Source organism: Anarrhichthys ocellatus, unplaced genomic scaffold, assembly GCF_004355925.1.
Source record: "Anarrhichthys ocellatus isolate YVR2014 unplaced genomic scaffold, GSC_Weel_1.0 scaffold1, whole genome shotgun sequence".
NCBI lineage: Eukaryota > Metazoa > Chordata > Actinopteri > Perciformes > Anarhichadidae > Anarrhichthys > Anarrhichthys ocellatus.
The window spans coordinates 699,812-722,163 of record NW_022280031.1 but is presented as its reverse complement, the minus strand read 5'-3'; the positions used below and the strand labels follow the sequence as shown (position 1 = coordinate 722,163).

General features: G+C 41.0%; 4 protein-coding genes across 5 annotated transcripts in view; 1 reads left to right on the top strand and 3 right to left on the bottom strand.

Annotated features, from left to right (window-relative positions):
• eya2 (EYA transcriptional coactivator and phosphatase 2) overlaps positions 1–9,255 on the top strand; it is a 35,891-nt gene extending 26,636 nt beyond the window's left edge. Inside the window, 10 exon segments of the mRNA XM_031843440.1 lie at positions 87–109; positions 111–221; positions 343–426; positions 3,175–3,264; positions 5,123–5,181; positions 5,968–6,128; positions 6,924–7,038; positions 7,184–7,305; positions 7,426–7,526; positions 7,887–9,255. Of these exon segments, the coding sequence (XP_031699300.1) occupies positions 87–109; positions 111–221; positions 343–426; positions 3,175–3,264; positions 5,123–5,181; positions 5,968–6,128; positions 6,924–7,038; positions 7,184–7,305; positions 7,426–7,526; positions 7,887–7,967 (947 nt within the window). The 3' untranslated portion in view covers positions 7,968–9,255.
• Positions 9,256–9,367: 112 nt separating this feature from the next.
• On the bottom strand, positions 9,368–15,029 carry tgm5l (transglutaminase 5, like). The gene is made up of 14 exons (XM_031843426.1): positions 14,912–15,029; positions 14,569–14,751; positions 14,247–14,480; positions 13,822–13,940; positions 12,952–13,080; positions 12,449–12,626; positions 12,100–12,235; positions 11,823–11,926; positions 11,487–11,726; positions 11,335–11,391; positions 11,032–11,241; positions 10,784–10,941; positions 10,176–10,312; positions 9,368–9,734 (listed from the first exon to the last, which is right to left on the bottom strand). The coding sequence occupies exons 1-14, from the start codon at positions 15,018–15,020 to the stop codon at positions 9,581–9,583; spliced, it is 2,148 nt and encodes a 715-aa protein (XP_031699286.1). The 5' UTR covers positions 15,021–15,029; the 3' UTR covers positions 9,368–9,580.
• A 3,499-nt stretch (positions 15,030–18,528) lies between these two features.
• Positions 18,529–19,763, bottom strand: pxmp4 (peroxisomal membrane protein 4). Its single transcript, XM_031843452.1, has 4 exons — positions 19,557–19,763; positions 19,202–19,264; positions 18,904–19,102; positions 18,529–18,801 (listed from the first exon to the last, which is right to left on the bottom strand). The coding sequence occupies exons 1-4, from the start codon at positions 19,667–19,669 to the stop codon at positions 18,538–18,540; spliced, it is 639 nt and encodes a 212-aa protein (XP_031699312.1). The 5' UTR covers positions 19,670–19,763; the 3' UTR covers positions 18,529–18,537.
• Positions 19,764–20,340: 577 nt separating this feature from the next.
• The window catches only part of itcha (itchy E3 ubiquitin protein ligase a), a 16,384-nt gene continuing 14,372 nt past the window's right edge, over positions 20,341–22,352 (bottom strand). The window contains exon 24 of one of the 2 annotated variants that reach the window (XM_031850198.1): positions 20,341–22,352. This exon is cut by the window's right edge and continues 1,496 nt beyond it. The gene's annotated coding sequence lies outside the window, so the exon portion shown is untranslated. The other variant, XM_031850208.1, reaches the window with a different exon arrangement.

Genomic DNA, 22,352 nt, shown 5'->3' with positions numbered 1-22,352 from the left:
TTGAGTTTAGAAATTTAAGTATGAATCTTTGAAAAAGTTTGTTTTATAGAGACTGATGTGTGTGTGTGTGTGTGTGTGTGTTCTAGGAGAGTACCACCCGCCGCCCAGCCCCCCCCACACCAGGTAAAGAGGAGGTTCCAGCACGAAGGGGGTCAGATGGGAAGTTGAGAGGGAGGAAAAGAGTCAGTGACCCCGCTCCACCTCTGGACTCTGATATAGAGGTAAACACACACTCACACAGTGTTGTCAGTAATTCTCTTCAATATTTTTCTTTCTCCCTCTCTCTCTCACACACACAAATGTTCATGAGGTTAACATTACATATCTGCTATTTCACTGCAGCGTGTGTTTATCTGGGACCTGGATGAAACCATCATAATTTTCCACTCGCTCCTCACGGGAACCTTCTCCTCACGATTTGGCAAGGTACGGTGATATGACCCCTACCTTTGTCATTTACTGTAAGGAGTTCATTCTTTAGCTCATCACACTTTCACAACATTGCATCATAAGGTAGGAAGGGGAATGGTACAAAACCCTCGCAACAACAATCTAATCTTGCTTTAGTCAGCTTACCCTTTGTCTCAGTGATCAAGTGCTTATTTGACTAACATTCAAAGGTTTGGCTGCCTGAGCCGAGTCCACGACCTTTGGGTCTCATCCCTGAGCATTTTCACACGCTGGCTGTTTTGCCTTTCTGCCCTCTTGTTTCTTTTCATAATGCACCAAGGCTGTTTAGCTACCCCGGCATCCTGCGGCGTGATTGACAGCCGGTGGGACCTTTACATAACATACAGGCAGCTGACAAGGGACGGCCAGTGGTGCGTTTCTTGGTTTTGGCCGAGGATGTGTGTTTTGAATTCTCACGGTCCCCCTGCGGGTTGACACAAGGCTGATGGGAGTTTGAGAGAAGCGTTTCTGATCGGCTCAGCCCTCGGCAGGCCATGCATGCCGTTGTTTCTTTTTCTTTCTTTTTCTGCCACGGAGAGAGAGCGAGAAAGTGGCGGGGTGGGGTGAGTTAAGAGGAAAAAAATGGAGGAAGAAACAATGAGAGAGAGATAGCGCGAGAGAGTGGATGTGTTGAAATGTGACTCATGTGCCAAAAATTCCTGATTCCACCCAAACACCCCACTGCTGGAGCTCAGTTGGTCTGACATCAAAACTCAGACACGCAGCTGAGGAACTAAATGAGTGACAGCGGAAAAACAGATTAACAATCCAAAGCATCAAGACGGCTTACAAGCTAGCAACAATTTTCTCCACTTCACCGTGTTGTGTCCCTCTTTCTGTCTACTTTCAACAGCCCAGGCTCTTCCCATTAGGGTCAGCCTATTAAACTCTTATCATAAACAAATGTTTTGGACCTTTTACGTAAAGACAAGTCTGGGCCCAGCGTGCAGGAAAGACTAATGTGTGTGTTGAAAGACGGTTGTTTTCACCAGCTTGGCGAGTTAGCGGTGAATGGAGATCCACATGAGGAGCTGATTCCCGTGTAACAGCTCCTCCATTGTCTCATCTATCATACAGCACCCCTCTCTGTCCTCTAGTGTGTTTTCCATATCGAACATCCTGCATAAGAGTAAAGGTGAATGTTTTAGGTGCTTTTTTTTGTGTGTTTTTCTCCCTTCCCCGGGATTATCAGGAAGAGGCTTTTATTTGTCCCTCTGTATAGAACAGCCCTCGTGTTTTGGAGGAAGGTGATTATAGATAATTATTTCAATTATTAGACAAGCAGAGCAATCCTTTCTTAAGCCCTTTAGCCCCTCCTTCTTCATCCTTTCCTTTCATCTCTCCCTCTTCTGTCCAGTGTTTCTCAATCCTCCCCCTAGTCATTTTCTCCTTGTCATCCTCCTCCTCCCCCTCCTACTGAACTTTTTCCACCCTTCTTCCTCAATTATCTTTTACACCTTGTTTTGCAGGGGGGGGGGGGTGTATTTAATTGTCATGATTTACCATTCATGTGTCATCGAGCCCATTTCTAGCATTTTGAGCCAGAAGGCAGCTCTCTCTTGTTGCACTAATCTAACATTCACCTTTGGCTGACACCACTCTGCTTCTCCTGTCTCGCTGCCAAAGACGAGCCAACGCTGCCATCAAAAGAATACTGCGCGCATTACATACACACACCTGCTTTTTTAGTCTTGAACAACAACACACCCACGCTGTTTGTCAGCCAGACAATTTATGTGTGTTTCTGGGTGATGATTAATCATTTTCTTATTAAGGAACAACTGAAGTTGGTGTAATGCAATACCTGCGTGTTTGTTTGGTTTGTGTGATAGAGTAGGACCAGTGAACGCCTACAGACTTACTGTTATGTTCTAGATCTTCTTATGAATTTTTCCCATCATTGCCCTTCATTCAGTCCGATAATTTATTTGAAAATCAAAGAGGAGATTCTCGAAACTTAATCCAACAGTCAGCAGTAAATAACATGTAATGAGACTGCATCATTTACTGTAATGAATCAGGAAAGTGAGCTAGTGTAGAGAGATGGAGGGGCAATTGGTGAGCTAGATGAAGCCAAAACAAGTTAGAAAAGATTTGTGAAGATAAGAATCGTCGGGGAGTTTTCACAGATAGATATTTACCCTTGCCTCTCCCTGAAACCTGTTTACGTCAATCCAGTTGATGAGTTTGCAGAGGACGTGAAAGGAAAGCTGTTCAGGGAGACAAGCAGGCGGCTGCACTGACAGGGCCAGAATACCGAGAAGAGTAATGATGTTCAATAATCCAATTTAACTGATTATTCACTTAATGCCAAACCTCTTAGACCATCAATCTCAGCCTGAGCTCATGACTGTATTGTTTATTCACTCGTTATTACGGGTGCAGCCCCGGAAATGATAGAGAGATAATGTTCTGACACAATCTTTCATTAAAAACAAACTGTAGTTTACAGAGTAGCCTTCTTTCATTTGAATGTGTTGAACTGGATGTGACTGATAAAGAGATAAGAGTCTTTAGTCGCCCGAGGAGGAATTTGTTACCACAGTATATACACATACACAAATATATACTGAACATCAATGCTATGACTCGTGATTGATAGGAAATTAATTCTGTTTAATTGTGATTCAAAAAGCCAAAGAGAACGCATGAATGTACACAATTGTAATTGTAGTAGAACTGTGAGGTTATTAATCGTAGGGTTGGTGTGTGTCTGTGCATCAGGACTCCTCAAAAGCTGTGTCTCTTGGTTTGTGGATGGAGGAGATGATCTTCAACCTGGCCGACTCGAGACTCTTCTTCAATGACTTGGAGGTGAGTTTTTAAATCTGATTGAGAATTGACTCATCAAAAAAAGTGCAAGGGAAGCATGTTTGTTAGCAGTAAGAACATATCCAACAGTATAAGCTGGCATACCAGAAAATCTTCCCTGCAACAGCCTAGCAGGAGGTTTGACATTTGGGTGCTATTTTCTCACTTGGCACAAAGCACAGTAGCAGTCATTGTAGAAATCCCCTCACACAACGTCTGTCCTGTATTAATTCTTACTACAGCATTTTCCAAACAATTTGCCCTCCTCAGTTGAGCCAGAATATTCAAAGAAAGGGGTTGTTAACTGCTGGCATAAGTGCTTTTACAGTTAGACCCAACTCGCTGCCTAAAAATCCACCAAAGTTAACATGGACATTGGTGCAACCTCTAAAATCTGACTCCTCAAGTAGTCATTAAAACGCCGTTTTACAACCTACTAGAGACTGAAAAGGTTTTTGCGTTTTTCATCCTGAATTCCATGTCCTTGATCTGAGAGAGAGAGAGAGAGAGAGAGAGAGAGAGAGAGAGAGAGAGAGAGAACTTTGTGTTGTAATTATAGGTGTGTGTCTGAGCATCCGAGAGGAAAATTAGTCAAATGGGAGGAGGAACAGTCGAGACGAGGGAAAGCAGCCAACAAAGCAATTTGCAAACCCGGTTCTTATCCATTCTTTTGTTGTCAGGTCTCAGTAAATCTCTAAAGCAGTAGGCCACAGCGGGCTGACAACTGCTGTTAAGTCTTGAGGTACAATTATCCTGTCCTTCCAATGTCAGTAGCTACATCAGGGGCTACGAGTTGTATCACTGCTGTCATAACTGTAATACCTCCAATTACACATAATTGTAATCGGCATGCCTGATTAAGTAAGAAATTCCAGTTGAACTTTTTCTAAAGAAAAAAAATGGATACGAGTAGATTACTGTGGCTGTCTTCTACTTAATTTCCAGCTTTTGAAACTGGATTAAAATGAGCATGCTATGTCAGGACTGAGTGGAGCTGCTCTGACTTTGGGTCATTTGTACTGTGTGCTCACTATAGCGGCTTTGCAGGACGGCACCTGAGTGGGAGGTGGGTTGCAGCCTTTGGAAATTGAGTTCTATAGAGATGGAGGGAAGATGAGGTAGGCTGTCTAGCGTAAGATGGCTGAAAGGTGATAGGAGACCCTGTCTGTTCTTGGTCGCTGGGTTACAACTAGAAACGTTTTGCACTGATGTGTGCACGGCTATGTATTATGTGAAAGGGACTTGTAGGACTTGGAGGCTTGAAGCTGGACTACAGACAGTCTTTGTCAGACATACTTTGTGTATTTCCTCCTGGCCAACTATGACGGATTGATGCTCATTGCGTTTGTTTTTCTCCTAAATATCCAATTTTAATAACTATTTCAAGTTTCTGATTTAACTGCATGTTGCTGAAGGTGTTTTGGCCTTAGCCACGCTTTCAAGTTTCAGTGTGGTTTAAATCCCTGTGGTCTGTTTGGTTGCTTGACAATCCAGTAGAGAGGAACAACATGTACACCACTGTGCTTGTCAAAGACAATAGGCCTTTCTTCAGTGGATTTTTTAAACCAAAATGTTGGACAGCCTATGAAAAAAATGCAGATTTACTTTAACTTACTACGTGGTTACACCAGAATCGCACAGCCATGTTGACTGTCCTGTATCTCCGGCGCCTCGCTGTCCCGTGTCCTTACATCTTATTTCCGTCTTCCTTGTCTTCTACGTTAGCTCTTATTTTTATTTTTATTTTTCTGTAGCTGCTATCACTCCCGCAGGCTCCCTTTAAAGAGAAGAGACCTGCCTGTACAGGGCTCCACTCTGAAATGGATCTCTTGATATATCCGCTCTCCTTTTCATTTCCCAGGAATGTGACCAGGTTCATATTGATGACGTGGCATCAGACGACAACGGACAGGACCTGAGGTAAAGGGTCTGCTGTGTTACTGTACTTAAAGCTCTGCTGAGACACTCCTCTGCTGTGGCTTGTAAACCAGACTTGCCCTCTGGGTTTTAGTGCACATGCGGAAAAACAACAGATGAGACAAAGAGTTTGTGCGTGTCTGTGTGGGCTCATGCATGCAAGCATGTGCATGTCTTTTATTTTCCCGACTTCCACAGCCGTATAATATGTCACAGGGTTATCCAACGCTTTCGTTACTCATCAAAATATCTCTTTATCATTCCCTCCATCTCCCTCAGTCCAGACGTTTTATTGCTAAACTTGTTGAAGCACTTTAGGATACTTTTAGGAGAAAGAGCCAGACTGTACCAAAGTACATTTTTGAAGTATTTATTTTATTGAACTTGGCCCTTCGTCATTCTCAAAGATGTTTTTATATTCATCCTAGCTGCGCTGAATGTATATACTTCATGATTTGTTACCGACAAAGCTTTTTCATTCACAGCTAAAACTCAGCGTCTACCATTTTCATCTCTACAGCGCTCCTTGTCCCTGACATTTTCGTGGTTACACTGGCACGCTCCCTAAATGTGATGAATGTTTTAAGCGCTGCCTACTTGTTCATTATGCGAATCGCTTGAATCAATCCCTAAAGCAAGAAACTGTATCCATGAATATAGCTGTACCAGCTCTTAAAGCATCCTCCCCTGAAACACCAATGGTAGTGCTGCTATAAGATGCTCTGGAAAAATGCAGTTTGTGTCTTTATGATCTATATCCTGACTGTTTCCTGTATTGCGATCCTGCAGCACTTACAACTTTGGGTCGGATGGCTTCCAGAGCCCAGCGGGGGCTGGCTCTCTGTGCCTGGGGTCAGGAGTCCACGGAGGGGTGGACTGGATGAGGAAACTGGCTTTCCGGTACCGCAGAGTCAAGGAGATCTACAACACATACAAGAATAACATTGGAGGTGAGCCCAGCTGCCATTTTATTTAACACTGCTGTGTACAGACAACATAGATATTTAGATTAGCCTATTTTCTCTGAGGTTTAATAAGGACTACATGTGGCAAAATTATATCAAATAATGAAAGAAATGAACAGGAAGATAATGTTGTGATAAATATCACTATAGACGCACTATATTTATCTGCTGCTAGGCAGCAAGCTAGAGTTCAATTTGAACACAGCTCAGCTTCAGACCACAGTGATTTGTCTGGGTTTTCTCTTTTTTTTTTTTTTTGCTGGTACTGTATCGAGTTATACAAGCGTCCTGCTTCAAAAAAGTACATTTTGTATTTTTGAAGCTGCAGCTTGTGCGTCAGCTAAACCTCTATTAGAGATGAAAATGCATGTCCATAAACACCTGCTCCTTCCAATAGTGTAAACATAATACGGTTCATTACTGGCGCATTACCTGTTACATTAATTGGATCATGATGTGGTGAAAAAGAAGCCAGGTTTTGTTTTGTCAACTAGGATAATAAGTCAGAAGTTCTTGTTCGATACGGGCCTGTGTGCGCTGCTGATTACAGCTGGCTGCGTTACCGATGCTGCAGACCATATGTCTGAGGTTTTGGTTAGAGGATGTTGTGTGAGAGTCGTCCGACCAAAGACTGCAGACAGTCCCGCTGTCTAAATAAGGTCTTGAAACGTCTCAGTAAATTAGATTTCTTTATGCATCGGAGATTTCACAAGTTCATGTCCTCCCTGTTTTGTTTTTCGATGACTAACCATCAAGCTTGTGCTTCTCCCTGATGGGCAGGTTTGCTGGGCAGCCCCAAGCGAGAGGAGTGGTTACAGCTGCGGAGAGAGATGGAGGTCCTGACTGACCTGTGGCTGACCCAAGCACTCAAAGCCCTGGCTCTCATCAACTCGAGGTCAGTTAATGCTGCCATTAACTGGTAGCTGCTCAGTATTTAGTTTAATTAGGATTTGTCTGGATCAATGTCCTTCCTTGATGTGTCATTTAATGAGTCACAACTTAACCGTAGTTTAAATGTGTCTGTCCTGTCCTGTTCCCAGGCCTAACTGTGTGAATGTGTTGGTAACCACCACCCAGCTCATCCCAGCCCTCTCCAAAGTGTTACTGTACGGTCTGGGAGCAGCTTTCCCCATAGAGAACATCTACAGTGCCACCAAGACAGGTGAGGACAATTTACCAAAGAAGGGTTCAGAGATAGTGACAATCATGATTAATCAAAAAATTATTTCTTCAAAGCTAGTCTTTTAACATTTTTAACTCTGAAATGTCCCTCTTGTTGAAGGCAAAGAGAGCTGTTTTGAGCGTATCTCTCAGAGGTTTGGCCGGAGAGCAGTGTACGTGGTGATAGGAGATGGAGCCGAAGAAGAGTCTGTGGCCAAGAAGGTACAGCTCAATCTGTGTTTTAGGACTGTGACTGCTGAAACACGGGCCTCAACTAATCAGTTTAGCTCTAAGACACACTGGATTTCTGCTGCTTCTGTCTCGTAGATTGTTTTTTTACATATAATATTTGCATTGAAATGTCAGACATTTTCCTTGGTTTTGGCAGTTTGGCAAATCTTTTTTGCATTAAGCTTTCGTACATTGTAGGCCAACATGTTATCCACGTGAACTTGGTCACATACTGTAATTCCCCTCCAAACCACAGTTCATAATTCACATCTGCACTGAATCTGCAGTGAAAAGTTGGCATGTTTTACATTAAACCTGCATTAAATTTTTATTACATTTTTGTTTTCACAGAAGAACATGCCGTTCTGGAGGGTGTCCTGTCGAGCCGATCTTGAGGCTCTGAGCCATGCACTGGAGCTGGACTACCTCTAGAGGGCGCCAGCTGTCACACTCTGCTCTTCCAACTCAATCATGAGAAGCTCCTGAACTCCTGAGTGCAGCTAGGAGGTGAAGCTGCTCCCAGAAACTGATACAGTCTCACTTCAGGTCTGGCACAAGGCATTTGATCCCTAATGAGCACCCAGGTGGACAATTTCACTTTAAAGCCAAAGGAACTGTGAGGATTTGGAAGCGAGGCTGCAGTATATCTGAGACACATGAAACCAAAAGTGCTGGACCAAAATAAAAGACCAAAGACAAATAAGGGACCAAAGCTTCATAACTAACCCCAGGGAACTATGGTTAATACTGCAAATAAATTGTTTTTAAAATACCTTTTCCTTTTTTTAAATTCAGTTCATCTCAACTTCATGAAAGGTGTGTCCCACTTTTGTACACAAAAAAAAAGTGATGCACTGAATGCAAAATTGTACATCCTGTTTATGGAACACAGCGAGTATGTCTGCATGGATAACAAGTTGAGATTGTTGTTAGATTGTTTGTTCTGCTGTGTCTTTTATTATTTGTCGTGAGACTAAACCCGTTTTCCACTGACTGACACCATTTTAAAGACAGAATTAGAAACAAGACTTAAAGTTATGATGTCACGTGGGGTAGATTTTTGCCTTCATTATTATTTTAGAATTGTTTTATTCACATTGGCTAGGAAAATGTCAGATAATATTCTCCTCATATGTAGAGGCTATTTAAAATAGCCTGATTGTATTTTACCATTATAATGTGAGCTATTTATTATTGGTTAAATTTACAACACAATGAGGTATAAACAGTTTGGGAGTGCAGCATAAAAATATCCCCTTCAAAGACCCAAACTGTTTTGATAAGAAGTTGTCTTGAAGATGTTGTATTATAGGCCGGTGCTTGAATCCTTGCTTTTGATTCTGGGTTGTACATGTTGTGTTCTAACTCTTCTTCTTTTCTCTCCCGGTGTAATTTCCTAAATAACCCGTTTGTAATATAGATGAACTGGTTGTGCATGTGCCGATTATTCTGCCTGTCAGCTTAGCTATGATTTGTATATAATGTTTTATTGTCGATTTTGTTTTGACAGTTAATAAAATAGATTAATAAAAAATAAATTAATTGCAATGTTGGGAAATGTGAGTTGAATTTCATTTCACAGAGTTACCACAGAGGGACTGAAGGACAAATGAATAACTGTTGAATGATCCTTGCTGGAATTACATGTAATTATCAAGACGTTTGAGAAGCATTTACATTCAGACTGAATGACGGTGACCTCTTTTGAGGAAAGGTCTCCCTCTTCAGGGCAGAGAACAGAACTGCAACAACATCAATTCTGTATATTTGAGTCAGAAGGAAGAAAAGTAACACAGCCAACTGTAAATATTATGATTTTTTTTATTTTTCAAATAAAACAAACAGCACAATTATCCGAGTAAAAAAGTAACATTAATATAAATAAATAAATATAAATTGCATTCACATGTAAAAGCAATAGAAAAACGTGAAGGTTGACAATTTGAACAACATAAATTAAAAAAGCAAAACTACACTGACAGAAATGTAAAAGTCACGCCTGAATGTGACGCCTGAGCGCAAAAACAAATGTACAAAAACAGGATTCAAGCTCTGCTGACAGAGACCATCTTGAAGCCTCTGACAGTGGAGTTGATGTCTGAGAGCGACAGGCTGGCCTGCAGCATCTTTGTTCCCACCTTGTTGGGGTTGAAGGTGATGCGCTGCGTCACGCTCTTGCCTGGACGCAGAGGGAGCATCCTGCAGGAAGAGACAGAGAAGATATAAATGAGTTCACACACTGTTAATGTTTGCGGGTGGCTGACACTGGCTCCGAGTTTGTTTGTGAGAGCTACGCTATGACTATAACTGTGTGACTGTCTAAACGGAGCACGCCTTATAAGACTATATAGGTCACACACCCGAGCAGCCAAAAATAAACCTTCAGTGCCAGTAAGTAATTATCAACACAGCAGAGGAACATTCTGTTTTGTCCTCGCCACGCCTGTCCGAAAAAAAACATAAGCGGAACAGTACAAATGTAACAAGCCTACATTCCTTCAATAAAGACATACTGTACTCTGTCAGGTCAAAGTGGCACTCCTATATTTGAGCATTCCTTGTTTTGCAGCCATCCATAAAGTGCACAAATCACTGAAGTCATTCAACAATCAACATGTACAAGAAGTCATTCGTTCTTACCTGAAGTGGGCCTTGCCCTGAATCAGCCCGGCTCCAGCCACAGTCAGTACTCCGCTCACCGGGTGAGAAAATGTGTTGGTGAAGGTCACTATGGCAGCCTGCTCTTTGTTAGGCACAATCGAGTCTTCATCTGCAATCTGAAGGACAAAGGAAGTTAGTGAACCCTGATAATCCCCTTAAATGACCCTTCAAATACTCTGAAATTTCACTCCACACCACAGGAATGAAGTTTGAACAGCAGGTAATATAGTTTTTATTAATATGCCACTTCCATTTACTACTACTATTTACTACTTTCTTTTCATTGCTGTTTATCTGTATAGCACGTGTGTGTGTATGGCGTGTGAGCGTGAACTGCATGTGTGGAATGTTAAATTTACTGTTTCAGGCAGTTTCAAGAGCTCTACATCTAATTTTTTTGTAGAATTTGTGTAATAACAATACATTCTGTAAGTTGCACCATCACATCAGATAAGTAAATATTCTTAGATGCCTTTGTAATAATTTCATACAATACCCCTTTGTTTGGCAAGACATATTTGGTGAAGATTTTTACTAAATTAATTAAATTAAAGATATGCATGTTTGAACAATTTGAAATACAATACCTGTATGGTGAGCTGTGGGCCGGCGATATTGAACTCCTCTGAAGCCAGGACTCGCTCATGACTGGCCAAGTCCTCCAGGACTACTGCGAGGTTGATCAAGTCGTCACCCACCACATCCTCGTACTGTGCTGGGAGGATCTGCTGGTGAATAAACTTGACTGGAAAGACAGAGGCAGAAAGAAATTAAAACCACAATCTCTCAGAAGTAAAAGTTTGATTCTGTAGATGAGTGAAAAAAGGGAATTTACCCTCCGTGGGTGCCAGTTGTACGACACCGTGGTTTTCCCAGAAGGTGTCTGATGGGCTGTAGTTGTATTCTTTAGCCTGGGCGTTCAGATGCACTTTCATCCTCTTGGCCACCCTCCCCTTGTTGATGATTTTCACCGTAAAGTGGACGGGCTCCCCGGCAACAGGAGCATTATCCAGGATCAGGACTACTAGCATGCCCCTGGATGAGCCTGTGAAATGAACATGAAGAAAGCCAGTGCATGAGATGACATGAGTTTGAACAGATGACGAGTCTGATTATCGCATTCAAAATTCAAAATTACCTCTGCTCGAGTCCTCTGACACTGTGGAACTTCTCGATGAAAGCGTTGAAGTCGGGCCTATATTGTGAAGGTCGAAAGAAAAACGTAAGTATTCACGCCTTAGAGCAAACATTAAGCCGCTTGATGAATGGATTTCTGTTTTTGGCTCATACTTTTGATGAATTTGTAGTCTCCTGTGATGTTCTGGTGTCTGGGCAAGCCAACATCTTTGGTGCAGATGAGGGATCCCACTCTCTCCGTGTCCGTGTACTGGCTGACCACCCGACCCTCGCTCACTACGACTGAGTGGACGTCGGCGTTCACCTCGGCGTAGACAAAGGGGATGTCAAAAAACAGGTCGATACGCCGATCCTTGATTGCTTTGACTGGGGCTGGGCCACAGCAGAACACTCCTACAATAAAAGAAGAAGGAAAGGAAAGTTATGGCAACGCTTGTTCAAGAGAACAAGTTCAAACATGACCAGAAAAGTGATAGATTTCCCACACACCTCTGCTCCTCTCCTGGGGGGTCGGGTCAAGAATCTGCCAGCCATCCATTCCTGATCCCAGATCCTGGCGGGTCATCCAGCACTCCACCCACACATGGAAGTTCCTGTAAAGAAGAGACAAAACAACACATCACAAAGCATGAATAGGCTTGCTTCTCAAAACGAAATTAATGTCATTAAATTGTGTGAAAAAAGTGCTAAGCCAGGCTCATTTTCACAAAAAACTGTTGATCATATTTGGCATGTTAACAAATGAAAAAGGTAAATCACCACTGACCATATGCTGTCTTTGCTGAGGTTCAGCTTCTGCCCTGTTTCACTGTAGTACTCCTCAATCACCAGGTTGTCATTGGTGTCGTGAGCAGAGTTGAAGTTTGTGATGACGCGGCAAGGAATGCCAAGTACTCTCATGACTGAAAAAAAAAAAAAACAGACGCAGGCGTTGAACACTCTGACTCAGATCGGAACATTGCGTAATGGAAAAAAAATGACATCAATCATGATGTCGTATAGCACTTGCTATTGAAGACTTGTACGAAAAGTACTGAGCAGTAAAGACTAAAGACTGTTTGACTGATATGATATGATTATATTTCAAAAGTTTAGATTCATCATGATATAATCACCTGTGCACATGACGGCTGCAAACACCCAGCACTGTCCATACTTGACTGGACTGTAACCAGACTCAGCCCACTGGGTCAAGATGTCCCCACTCCCCGTCCACAAGGAGGGATTAACTCCATCTTTGTAGTCCCCTTTCCATTTCCCTTTCAGCACCCCGCGGTCGTCTTCACTGTTGATCTGAACATAAAAGAGATGATGAATGCAATTTTCCATCTTTGCACGTCAGTTCCAAAAGATTATAGAGCAAACCGGGACATCTCACATCTTCCCAGATGATTCTGATCCTTAGTGGCAGTTTAATAACTACTGTTATCACCTGTTTAACTGCAATAACCACAGTGTGCCATTTTGTTTTCAAAACTTGGCACGAGGTGTGCGTTCATACGCACAACACAGTGTTCCAGTTCAAGCCCCAACATGCTTTTAATAAGCAGAAGGACGCTCATGTTGTGAAGTTTCTGTATTCATGTTGTGTTTATACTCTGAATCTGTTCGCACTCACCATGGCAGACACGACCCGGCTGATGTAGATGGGGTTGTTTCTGTTCATGTAGTCCCTTCTTCTGCTCTTTTGGTGCTGAGGGCTGACTTGGAGCAGATTCAGGCACGCCTCCAGAACACCAGGCTCAAACTACACAGGTAGATAGGAAGAAATAAGAGACTTAATAGACAAATACATGCTTTATGTTTAATCCAACTCAAGGATCAAAAGAATATCCTGCAAGTGGACACAAGCAATACGTTATAATGAAATGTCCCTCGAGGCAAACCTTGTGATTTGTGACATTGGGGCTACATCAATGAAATTGACGTCACTTGAAATGCAATCGACTACAACAGCACCACAATAAATACTATACTTATTACTTAATGGAAATCAACAGACGAAGGCTCTATTCAAAACATACTATCCATAGTATGTCAAATTGAGTATGTAGTGCAATTCAACTGCATAGTATTTGGATGTTCTGTACGTGAGAAATACCTGGATGTTCACTATATTAACAAGAATTTCTGATAAATTAGTTTACTGGACATATTCAACCGCCCCAAAATGTCGTAAATGTCATAAATGATGGCGAGTGATGTTCAGGTATAGTTAAGAGGAAAAAAATGCAGGAACTCACATATATGATGTACTGTAGAAAGAATATTTAAAATACTTAAATATAAAATACTTAATTTGCCTTAAAATAATACTGGCAAATGTCAAATTGAGTGGATGAGTTATATGTATATATATATTATTTCATTGTTCTCTATTTTTTATTAATGTTTGAGATATGTGTATGCAACGTCAGGATTGCCACTTAATTTCATTGTACTTTGTGCAAAAAGTTCTGATTAACAAATAGGTCGTTATTTTTCATACCTGATCGAAGGACCATGGTCTTGACACGATATTCATAGGTGCCCCTATAAACAGCAGCCCAGAGTCGTTCTGGACGTACTCTTCTCTCTGGTCCTCAAAGGGAATATACACAGCATCCTCTGCAAGAAACAAACACAACAATACATTTAGAACATCCTTGTGCATTGACATTTTAAAATGCATTGCTCTCTACACCAGCGCCAGACATTTACTCTGATGATTCACACTGCAGCACTGTAGCGATCAGACGACCACAAAAGCAATTAATACGCGTGTAAAGGTGATGACTGTATGCAATACATCATCATGAACTCATTCACCCACATACACCATATATATTGCTACATTTCTGATTTGGTTTGCTGCAAAATCACTTTGAATGATCTTCATAAAAAGCTTCTGATCGCATCACTGGGTTGACTCACCATGACACCAGGGATTGCAGAGCAGGATAAATTTGCCGAACATGCAGGTCTTCTTTCTGCCCGGAGTGAACAGATACAGCTGAAATCTGTAGCAGCCCACCGCGGCGGAGGCAGGAGAGGAGATGAATATGGAGAGGTTCTGGAGGTCCCGGCCCTCTGGGTCAACATAGGCTTTCCAGTGGGAGGAAGAAGTCTTCTTGGAGAGAGTGACTGGAATTACCACATACAGGCGGCCTGAGGAGAGAAGAGAGACAATTTAGCAAAGGTTAAGTCTGGTTGCATACAATAGCCGTTCATGCCCAAAAATCTAAATCTAGACTACCTAGCATGACTTTGATCTTCAGAGAGTCGGTCTTGGGGTCGAAGGCTCGGCCCCCCAGTTGCACACTGATTCTGAGAGGGGCTCCTCTTCGCAGCACCAGGCTTTTGGAGCTGCTGAAGCCCTCTGTCCTGTGTCTCTCCATGTTTTCAGATCTTTCCAAGTTGACATTTTTTATTTTCAAGTCTGCAAATGAAGAACAAGAAGTCAAGATACTGATAAAGAAAAACACGTTTACCTGTTAGAAGCCACTAGAAGACAGAACGCGAAGAAGGCTACAGTTAACTGATAAAACGACAAACGAGTGGAGAAATAGATCGCTTGCATTTGTGAAGACAAATCTCACCTTCCATTTGTTGGTATCTCTTTTTCTTCAATGCAATGATATCCCTGCTTTCACCCTCTGCTGCTATATAACCATTTGCCCCACCTTCTGAAAGGGTGGGGCAAAGCATTTCACTTGTTGATGTGTCAAATTAAACTGGTTTTCCTCAATTGTTACCAAGGCCGTCAAGTCATGTGTATTACAACACTTCACAAAATGTTACACCACTCCTTGCTTGAGTTGTAGGTGGACAGTTGAATGCGTAAAGTAATTACGTAAGCAATTAAAGTCACCCAGTTCAACAGGCGGACAGAGCGTCACTACAATGGTTTGCTGGGCGTGAACACTTGCAAGATGCTGCAAATTCTTTGGAATAAAGATATGATCCCATAGCAGGAGAAATAATACTATTTCATTGAGCACAAGTGAAAACGCAAACTAGTCATCTCTTCATACAATTTACAAACTCTTAGTTTCTTATACTAAAAGTATTTTTTCACAGCATGTGATATCATGTTATAGTGGGTTAGTATAGTGGGTTAGTTTGGCATCATGCTACATGTCTCTGCCCTTTGAACCCTGTGTGAGATTCCAACTAAAGCCGCTGCAAAATAGTCTGAAAAGCAAAAGGTGATTCAGGTTTTTGTACTCAGGGTCAGAGACCTTCCAGGAATTCCAGAGCAGATAAATCAATAAAGAGCGCCTTTGCTTTCTTCTGCTTTTAACGTTACATTCTCACTTTTCACTGTGTGTTTGGCTTTGTTGACAAATTCAATCATTTTGAATTTCTTGATTTTAGTTGTTAATCTGTGACAGCCCCTCTGTTTGGTTCCTCTGCTGCGTCTGTGCTCGCTGTCTCCGGGGCTGCAGACCTGATTGAGGAGTAATCAGCGGTAACTGTGCCCAGTGTGCCCCATGCATAAAAAGCCTGAGCAGCAGAAGACATTTGAAGACGGAGCTACTCTCACTCTATACCTTTGTTGTGGCGTTTGGTTTCCTTTCACAGCGCAACACCCATGCAGCACATTTTCAAGCACCCACTCCCAAAAATACTGATTGTAAAGATTCCACCCGTCCATTTGTTTGACTTATTTTTCGGTTAATAAATCACTTAATTTGTTAAGCATACCCGTGTGTCTGGCGTTTTTGTCACAGTTTTAGAGCCGGGCTGTGACAAATCACACCGTCAAAAGCTCACAACTAAAACTAGATTTTATAGAACAGCGATTGTTTCGATCCAATTCCCAACTCCCTCAAGTCTACAAGGCAAAAGTCCTTACATGTCATTTAATTGGTAATATTTTTTCAGACTCAGTCATGCATAACTAGGATATTTCTCTTTCTCTCTCTCTACACAGACGCCCTTTCATCCACTGCCCGCCGCCTTGACATTGTGACACAAGGACGCAGTGTCTTCTGCCCCAGTACAGGGGCATGGGAGTACGTGTGGAGGTGGTTGGTGTTTTCAGTGGTATTTAGACTCGCCTCAAAGACAAAATAGCTTTATTGCGCAAATCATGTTCCATGGTAGAGTAGTCATCCACTTAAAATGATAGGTATGTACAGCATAGTGGGTTGGGTGGCATTTTTGGAGAATGAATATACAGTAGACTTGAAGTCACGACAAGGATTGTTGCTCTGTCTATTTATGTAGCTGGTGTCGCCATATCACAGAGTGAAATGTAATACTTGGTAACATATTTTAAACATAAAAGAAATACTAGTAATACCCTGCAAGGAAAGTTGGCACAATGGACAATTTTAGGATTTTGAGCCGCTAGCTGCGTGGCTCTGTGAAAGACGGGGTCGGTCAGTCAGAAATATTACACTATTGAATGGATTGCTATGAAATTTTATAAAACTATGTCAAGGTTCCTTGAGGATGAATTTTATTGATAAAACTGGTAGATCAAATTAAGCAATCTGATTGGTTCAGGCAGAGCTCATTTCATTTGCTTAAGATCCGGTTGGGTTAATATATTTAAGAACATTCCATCATATATTATAAACTGATCATGTGTTTAACAAGCAAAGCTTTAATCTGCCAATAACTACTTTCATTTCAAATGCAATTAGTGGAGTCGAGTTAACAAAAACACAATTATTTTTCCTGTGGAGTAGTAGCAGCAAGTAGAATGAAAATACTCAAGTAAAAGTATTTAAAAACTGTATCAAACACAGAAGTCGATACTGCACTATACGGCAACATGGTCGACTAAATCAACAAGGCAATGACTGAGTTGGAGCTCAATGCCTTTTGGATGAATATTGAATTATAAAACTGATTAAGCCTTTGAAGAAAAAATAACAGGAATCGGGTTTAACTGAAACAGAATTTCATTCCGTCCTCGTTAAATATATAATTATGGCACACCTTCGGCTTTTATACATCATAAAAATGAGTACATTGACAATAACTTCAACATGCACATCAAGTATTTAACAGTTGCCATTTTTAAATACAAATTATTTGATTGTATTTTGTATTCTGTGGCAGCTGTATTAAGTGGCGTAGCCCTGGTAATTAAAAATCCATCAATTCTACAATCACCCAAAATAGCAACAGAAAAAAAACACTACGTATATAAAGATATTGATATTTAAAAAGGGAAAATTTGCCTATTTTCATATATCCAGGTAAGGGACACAATCTGAAAACACCTGCAGTTGTTGCTGATGTTCTGTGTGTCTGCTGCAAAATCTGTTCATCCTTCATCCAGCGCAGTCACTTGACGTGACAATGACGTAGTTGGTGGTCGGAAGAATTACGGAATATTTCAGCATTTCTCTGGGTAGCGAGAGGGCATGCACTAGCTGCCGCTCAAAAACGAAACTTCTTTGTTCTCTTCGCTGTTATTGTAAACTAGTTACCGTTACCGTTTCAAACAGCGAAAATGGCATCACAAAATATAAGTGCACAGGATGTTACGGACGAGGATTTGTAAAGTGCATATTTCACAGTGTTTTGTTTTGGCTTGACTTATTGGCCGATTTATTCGAGCCAGAGATTAAGGCCGAAGAAATGCAGCGTGGAGCACGTGGCCGGTGGGAAGCCTCCAGAACCTGAGCAGCCGAGAGCAAAGGAGTGAAGCTGGAATGCGCTGCCATTGACAATGTGGGACATAATAGCTGTTGTTGCGGTCTTGGTTTACGCTTGTTGGGACTAAACTGTGTTTTTATTTTATTACCTGAATAAGTATAGACACAACCGGGCTACACTATGTTTGGCTGGGTGTCAGAAGCTCAGAAACGATGCATTCTGGTACATGTAGGAACTGACTGAACAGCAACAGGAAAAATGAGCTTCACCAGTCAATATAGCACTGAGGAAGTCCTTCAATGGACTACATTTACCATCAACACTGATTGGACCGCCAGGTAAAAGGTGACAAATGTTTCCTTTAAAGCAGATTTAGTCTAATACTAATAATGGTGTGCACATATACTGGTCTCTATCTACTCAACTGGAAACTTGGTGTGAGTTGACACGCAAAACGATATACACTATTATCTAACATTCATTTTAAAAGGCAACATTTAATAATTCTGGGAACATTAATAATTATAAAAAATAACAATAATGATAATGCAACTCATGTATTGTCTGATACACGAGTTGGTCCGTAGTGAGAAAAACAACGTGATTTTCAAGCAGCAGTCCTTGGCTTATTATAAACAAGGAAGTCCGTTATGTCATGCCACACGTTGCTGTCGCGGTAGAGGTAGTTCATGGAGGACTGCAGTGAGGGCTGGAGGGTGTGAGGGTAATATTCAAACAGCCACAAGACAATGCCCCACACCAGCGTGGCAAAGAGGGGGAAAGGGTCGTGTTTAGGCTGGGGGACGAGTCCTTTCTCTACAGCCAGCCGAGAGAGAGCGAACAGGATCCGAGACAGCAAGTACATGTTGATCTAGAGAAGAGCAGAGAGTTTTAACCCACTGAACGCTTGAGCTTATGACGATGTGCTCGTTGATGTACGAATAGGGCTTTTTGGTCTGCGGGCACATGGTACCTGGCTATTGATGTTATTGTTATCTCCGAACACTAACCACCCTCCAACACAGGCGGCCAGAAAGGAGTGAGACTGCAACCTCTTCCCCTGGCATCTCTCCTGCAAGGCTTGCAGTCCTTTGTATGTGAACACAAAGCATGCCAGGTTGTGGGAGTGGGTGTACGTGGCCTTCAGAATGGCTTTGAGCTTGTCCTTCAAACTATTAGCGAGAAGAAAAGACTTGTTTAGACTTTAGAGACATGCATTGTGATAGCAAGGGACTGTTTCTTAAAAAAACAATTACAGCTCAATTCCTTACCTGCCACTTCTGAAGAGAAATGTCATTACCAGAGCATGTGGTGCTCTGATTTTGGCCCCATATCTGAGTGAAAAAAAACAAAAAAAACATTATTATGTCAGTGCTGTCTGGAAACACAACTGGCTACAAAACAAGCATCCTCGGTGCTGCTAGTACAGTCAATACAACCTGCTGCTGATACTATTTGTTGTCAATTGTTACCACGGTGGCTGAAGGCTGCCAAAGACAGCCACCACTGTAGTGCTACAGCTGTGCAGACCTGTTAGCTACTAGCTAGCTATGTGGTGAAGAGGTAAACTACACTAAGTTAGCTTAGCTTAGCTAACTAGCTCGTTTATTTAATCGTTTTACTTACACAGCGCCGTTTCTGAATCCTTTCAACACTGCCAATGCCGCTTTGTACTTCTCTTGCTGCAGCAGGTTATTGACAGTATACAGAAGAGTTCTAATCAGATCAGGACCTGCCATGACTTTCAGTACAGCAAACCGGACACTATTTCATGTTGCACATATTCCAGTACGGTGTGTCACAGCGGACATGTGCCGTGGTGCAGCATTACAGCTTAGGCTCCTATGTAAACTAGTGTGGTGTGTTTATGTGAATTAACACATGACGTTAAAAGCGTTCCTTCATTCCTCGTCATTCGCTTTTAAAGCACGTTGAAGTCCATTTGTAAAGTTTAACTGATTGATTAATTCATTCTCTATGTGAACGTATTGACTAATGTATCTAGAGGCGACTGAATAACTGCTTTGCAGTGGTTGGTGTATTTAGATCGCTTAACTGGAAATACTAGCTAATACTAAACTGTAAATAATCCAGTTCAAGTATAAATCCTGCATTCAATACTGTCCTAATGTAAAAGTGTATTATCACCATGAATTCATTTAAGTGTGAAAAGTAAAAGTAGTCATTGTGCAGTAAAATGTTACCTATTAGTGTTTTACTATTAGGAAAGAAGAAGTAGGAGAAACAAGAAGCAGGGACATTTTCTCAACACACAAAGGAACACTTAATCATTCAATTTACCAGAAACATTCACATTCAAAAACACACATTTTGGAGATATGGTTTTCACTGGACAGGGAGGGTAAGAAAGAAATTGTAATCTGAAAAGTAACTAAAGCTGTCAGATAAATGTAATAGTGTAAAAAGTACAATATTTGCCTCTGAGATGTAATGGAGCAGAAGTATAAATCCACATACAATGGAAATACTCACCATGCTGCCATCTGACAAGAGTTACAGAAGTATCAGTTACCATACCGCCTTCAGAGCAGCTTCTTACCTCAGACTTGGTGAGTAACTTTGGTAATTGCATTAGTCATTTAGCTTTTGTATATCACATAATGTTAAGAGTGAGTTTTAGGAATATCTCAAATAAGAATTGACCAAAGTTAATTTAAGAGCGGACACACTTAACACATATTCTGAAACATTCTCCGAGTCAACACCCATGCTCACAGCAAGAAACATAATTAAGAAATACATTTAAAACATTACATTCTGTGCTTTGCATCCATAAGCCGCCTTCATTCCTCCTTTTTCACAGTAGGAAGCATCGGCTAGTATTCACATCCTTTACTCAAGTCAAAGTAGTAGTAAACATATTATTTGCAAAATATACTTAAAATATCAAGAGTAACAGAACTTGTGCAGAATGCCTGTTTCAGAGTGGTATGTTATTGTACTCTTAGATGTCAATCACTGTTGCATTAATGTGTAAGCAGTATTGAGGCTTTTTTTAAAGGGACAATATGCAAAACAGTTTCCCTATATTTATTTAGAAGACAAATACAAACAAAGCCAATGAACTGTGTAGAATATTGTGAACAAATGTGAAAAACGCTGCTTTGATAATAATTAACACTTCACACGTGTCCTGCAGGAGCCCAGTGTTATTTTATTACCGTTTTTCATCTCTCAATCAATCCAGTCCATTGTTACATGAAACCCATCCTACAAATAAATAATATCCAACCAATGGATTCCACTTATCAAAAAAGTTAGAGCTTCAAAAAACAGTGATTACACTATCAACATGATTTACAATGCAATCAGCACAACTAAAACACTATTTTTGCATATTTCTATACATTTAACTGCTCCATGATCTGGAACACAGCAGTGATTAAACAGTGAAGTGGTTAATTCAACCGGTTTGGAGTGTCAAGGTGCTAAATTATTAGTTGTAATCTGTTAAAATATTCAACAGTAAACATTTTAATTACAAACCTTTTTTTTTTTTTTTTTTAAATCATGGTTTCTTTTTTTTTTACAATAATCTCTTCACAAGTCTGCAAACCAGGAGGTACACACTAGGTTTTGAATGTATGCGTGTGCAGTACTGTCAGTAAGGGGATACATGTAAGATAATGTGAAACATCTGACACAATATAGTGTAAAGTGAGCAGTAACCGGTATTGACTGAGCGCCAATACACCCGTCAGGTCAAAGAGGGAGAGCTTACGTTCTTTCTTCTGCAGCATCGACACCATGGAATGACACACAGCCACATGGTTCATACGTGAGCACAACATCCTTTTACTGGGAATTCAAATTTAATTTCCTGAAACTTAATGAAGTTTGTTCAATGATCTGGATACACATTGAAAATTATACCATTTAATTTGCACCATGCTACCTATACACACACACACACACACACACACACACACACACACACACACACACTACACAACTTGATGCTTTGACAGATACAAGTCGTTAAAAAATATCACTTGACAGATTTCATTTTTTTTTTTTCAAATTTTGTATTTATGATTGAAGTAGCCGAGCTACCTTTGTGTTCGTCACAGTGTTACCCACTAACATGATAAAGGACAATTTAATAGTGATCACTGATATGAAAATGTGTCAGCATTTCGTTAAGAACTGATCACACTTTAATGACTTCGACCTTTAAGTCAAATGGTTTACAAAAAATAATTAAATAAAATCCTTTGGTAGATTGTTTCCATAGTCATTTTCTTAAAGTTACACTCTACCTGATACTAAAAAGAAACTTTAAGTTTGACGTCGGCGGAGCTATTTTTGGAAAAGACGGGAAATACACTAATATACTACTGTACAAATCTGAATACTAACACCCTATAAAACTAGGGCCACTTTATATATATATACATATAT

Excerpts from the sequence above, each read along its gene's own strand:
- pxmp4 (XM_031843452.1), bottom strand. The coding sequence starts at position 19,669 with ATGGCAGGTCCTGATCTGATTAGAACTCTTCTGTATACTGTCAATAAC. Across the intron at positions 19,103-19,201 it reads TTTCTCTTCAGAAGTGGCAG|TTTGAAGGACAAGCTCAAAG; the intron begins GTAAGGAATTGA and ends TCTCGCTAATAG. Across the intron at positions 18,802-18,903 it reads ACAATAACATCAATAGCCAG|ATCAACATGTACTTGCTGTC; the intron begins GTACCATGTGCC and ends GCTCTTCTCTAG.
- tgm5l (XM_031843426.1), bottom strand. The coding sequence starts at position 15,020 with ATGCTTTGCCCCACCCTTTCAGAAGGTGGGGCAAATGGTTATATAGCA. Across the intron at positions 11,392-11,486 it reads AGACTACAAATTCATCAAAA|GCCCGACTTCAACGCTTTCA; the intron begins GTATGAGCCAAA and ends TTCACAATATAG. Across the intron at positions 10,313-10,783 it reads GCCCACAGCTCACCATACAG|ATTGCAGATGAAGACTCGAT; the intron begins GTATTGTATTTC and ends TTTGTCCTTCAG.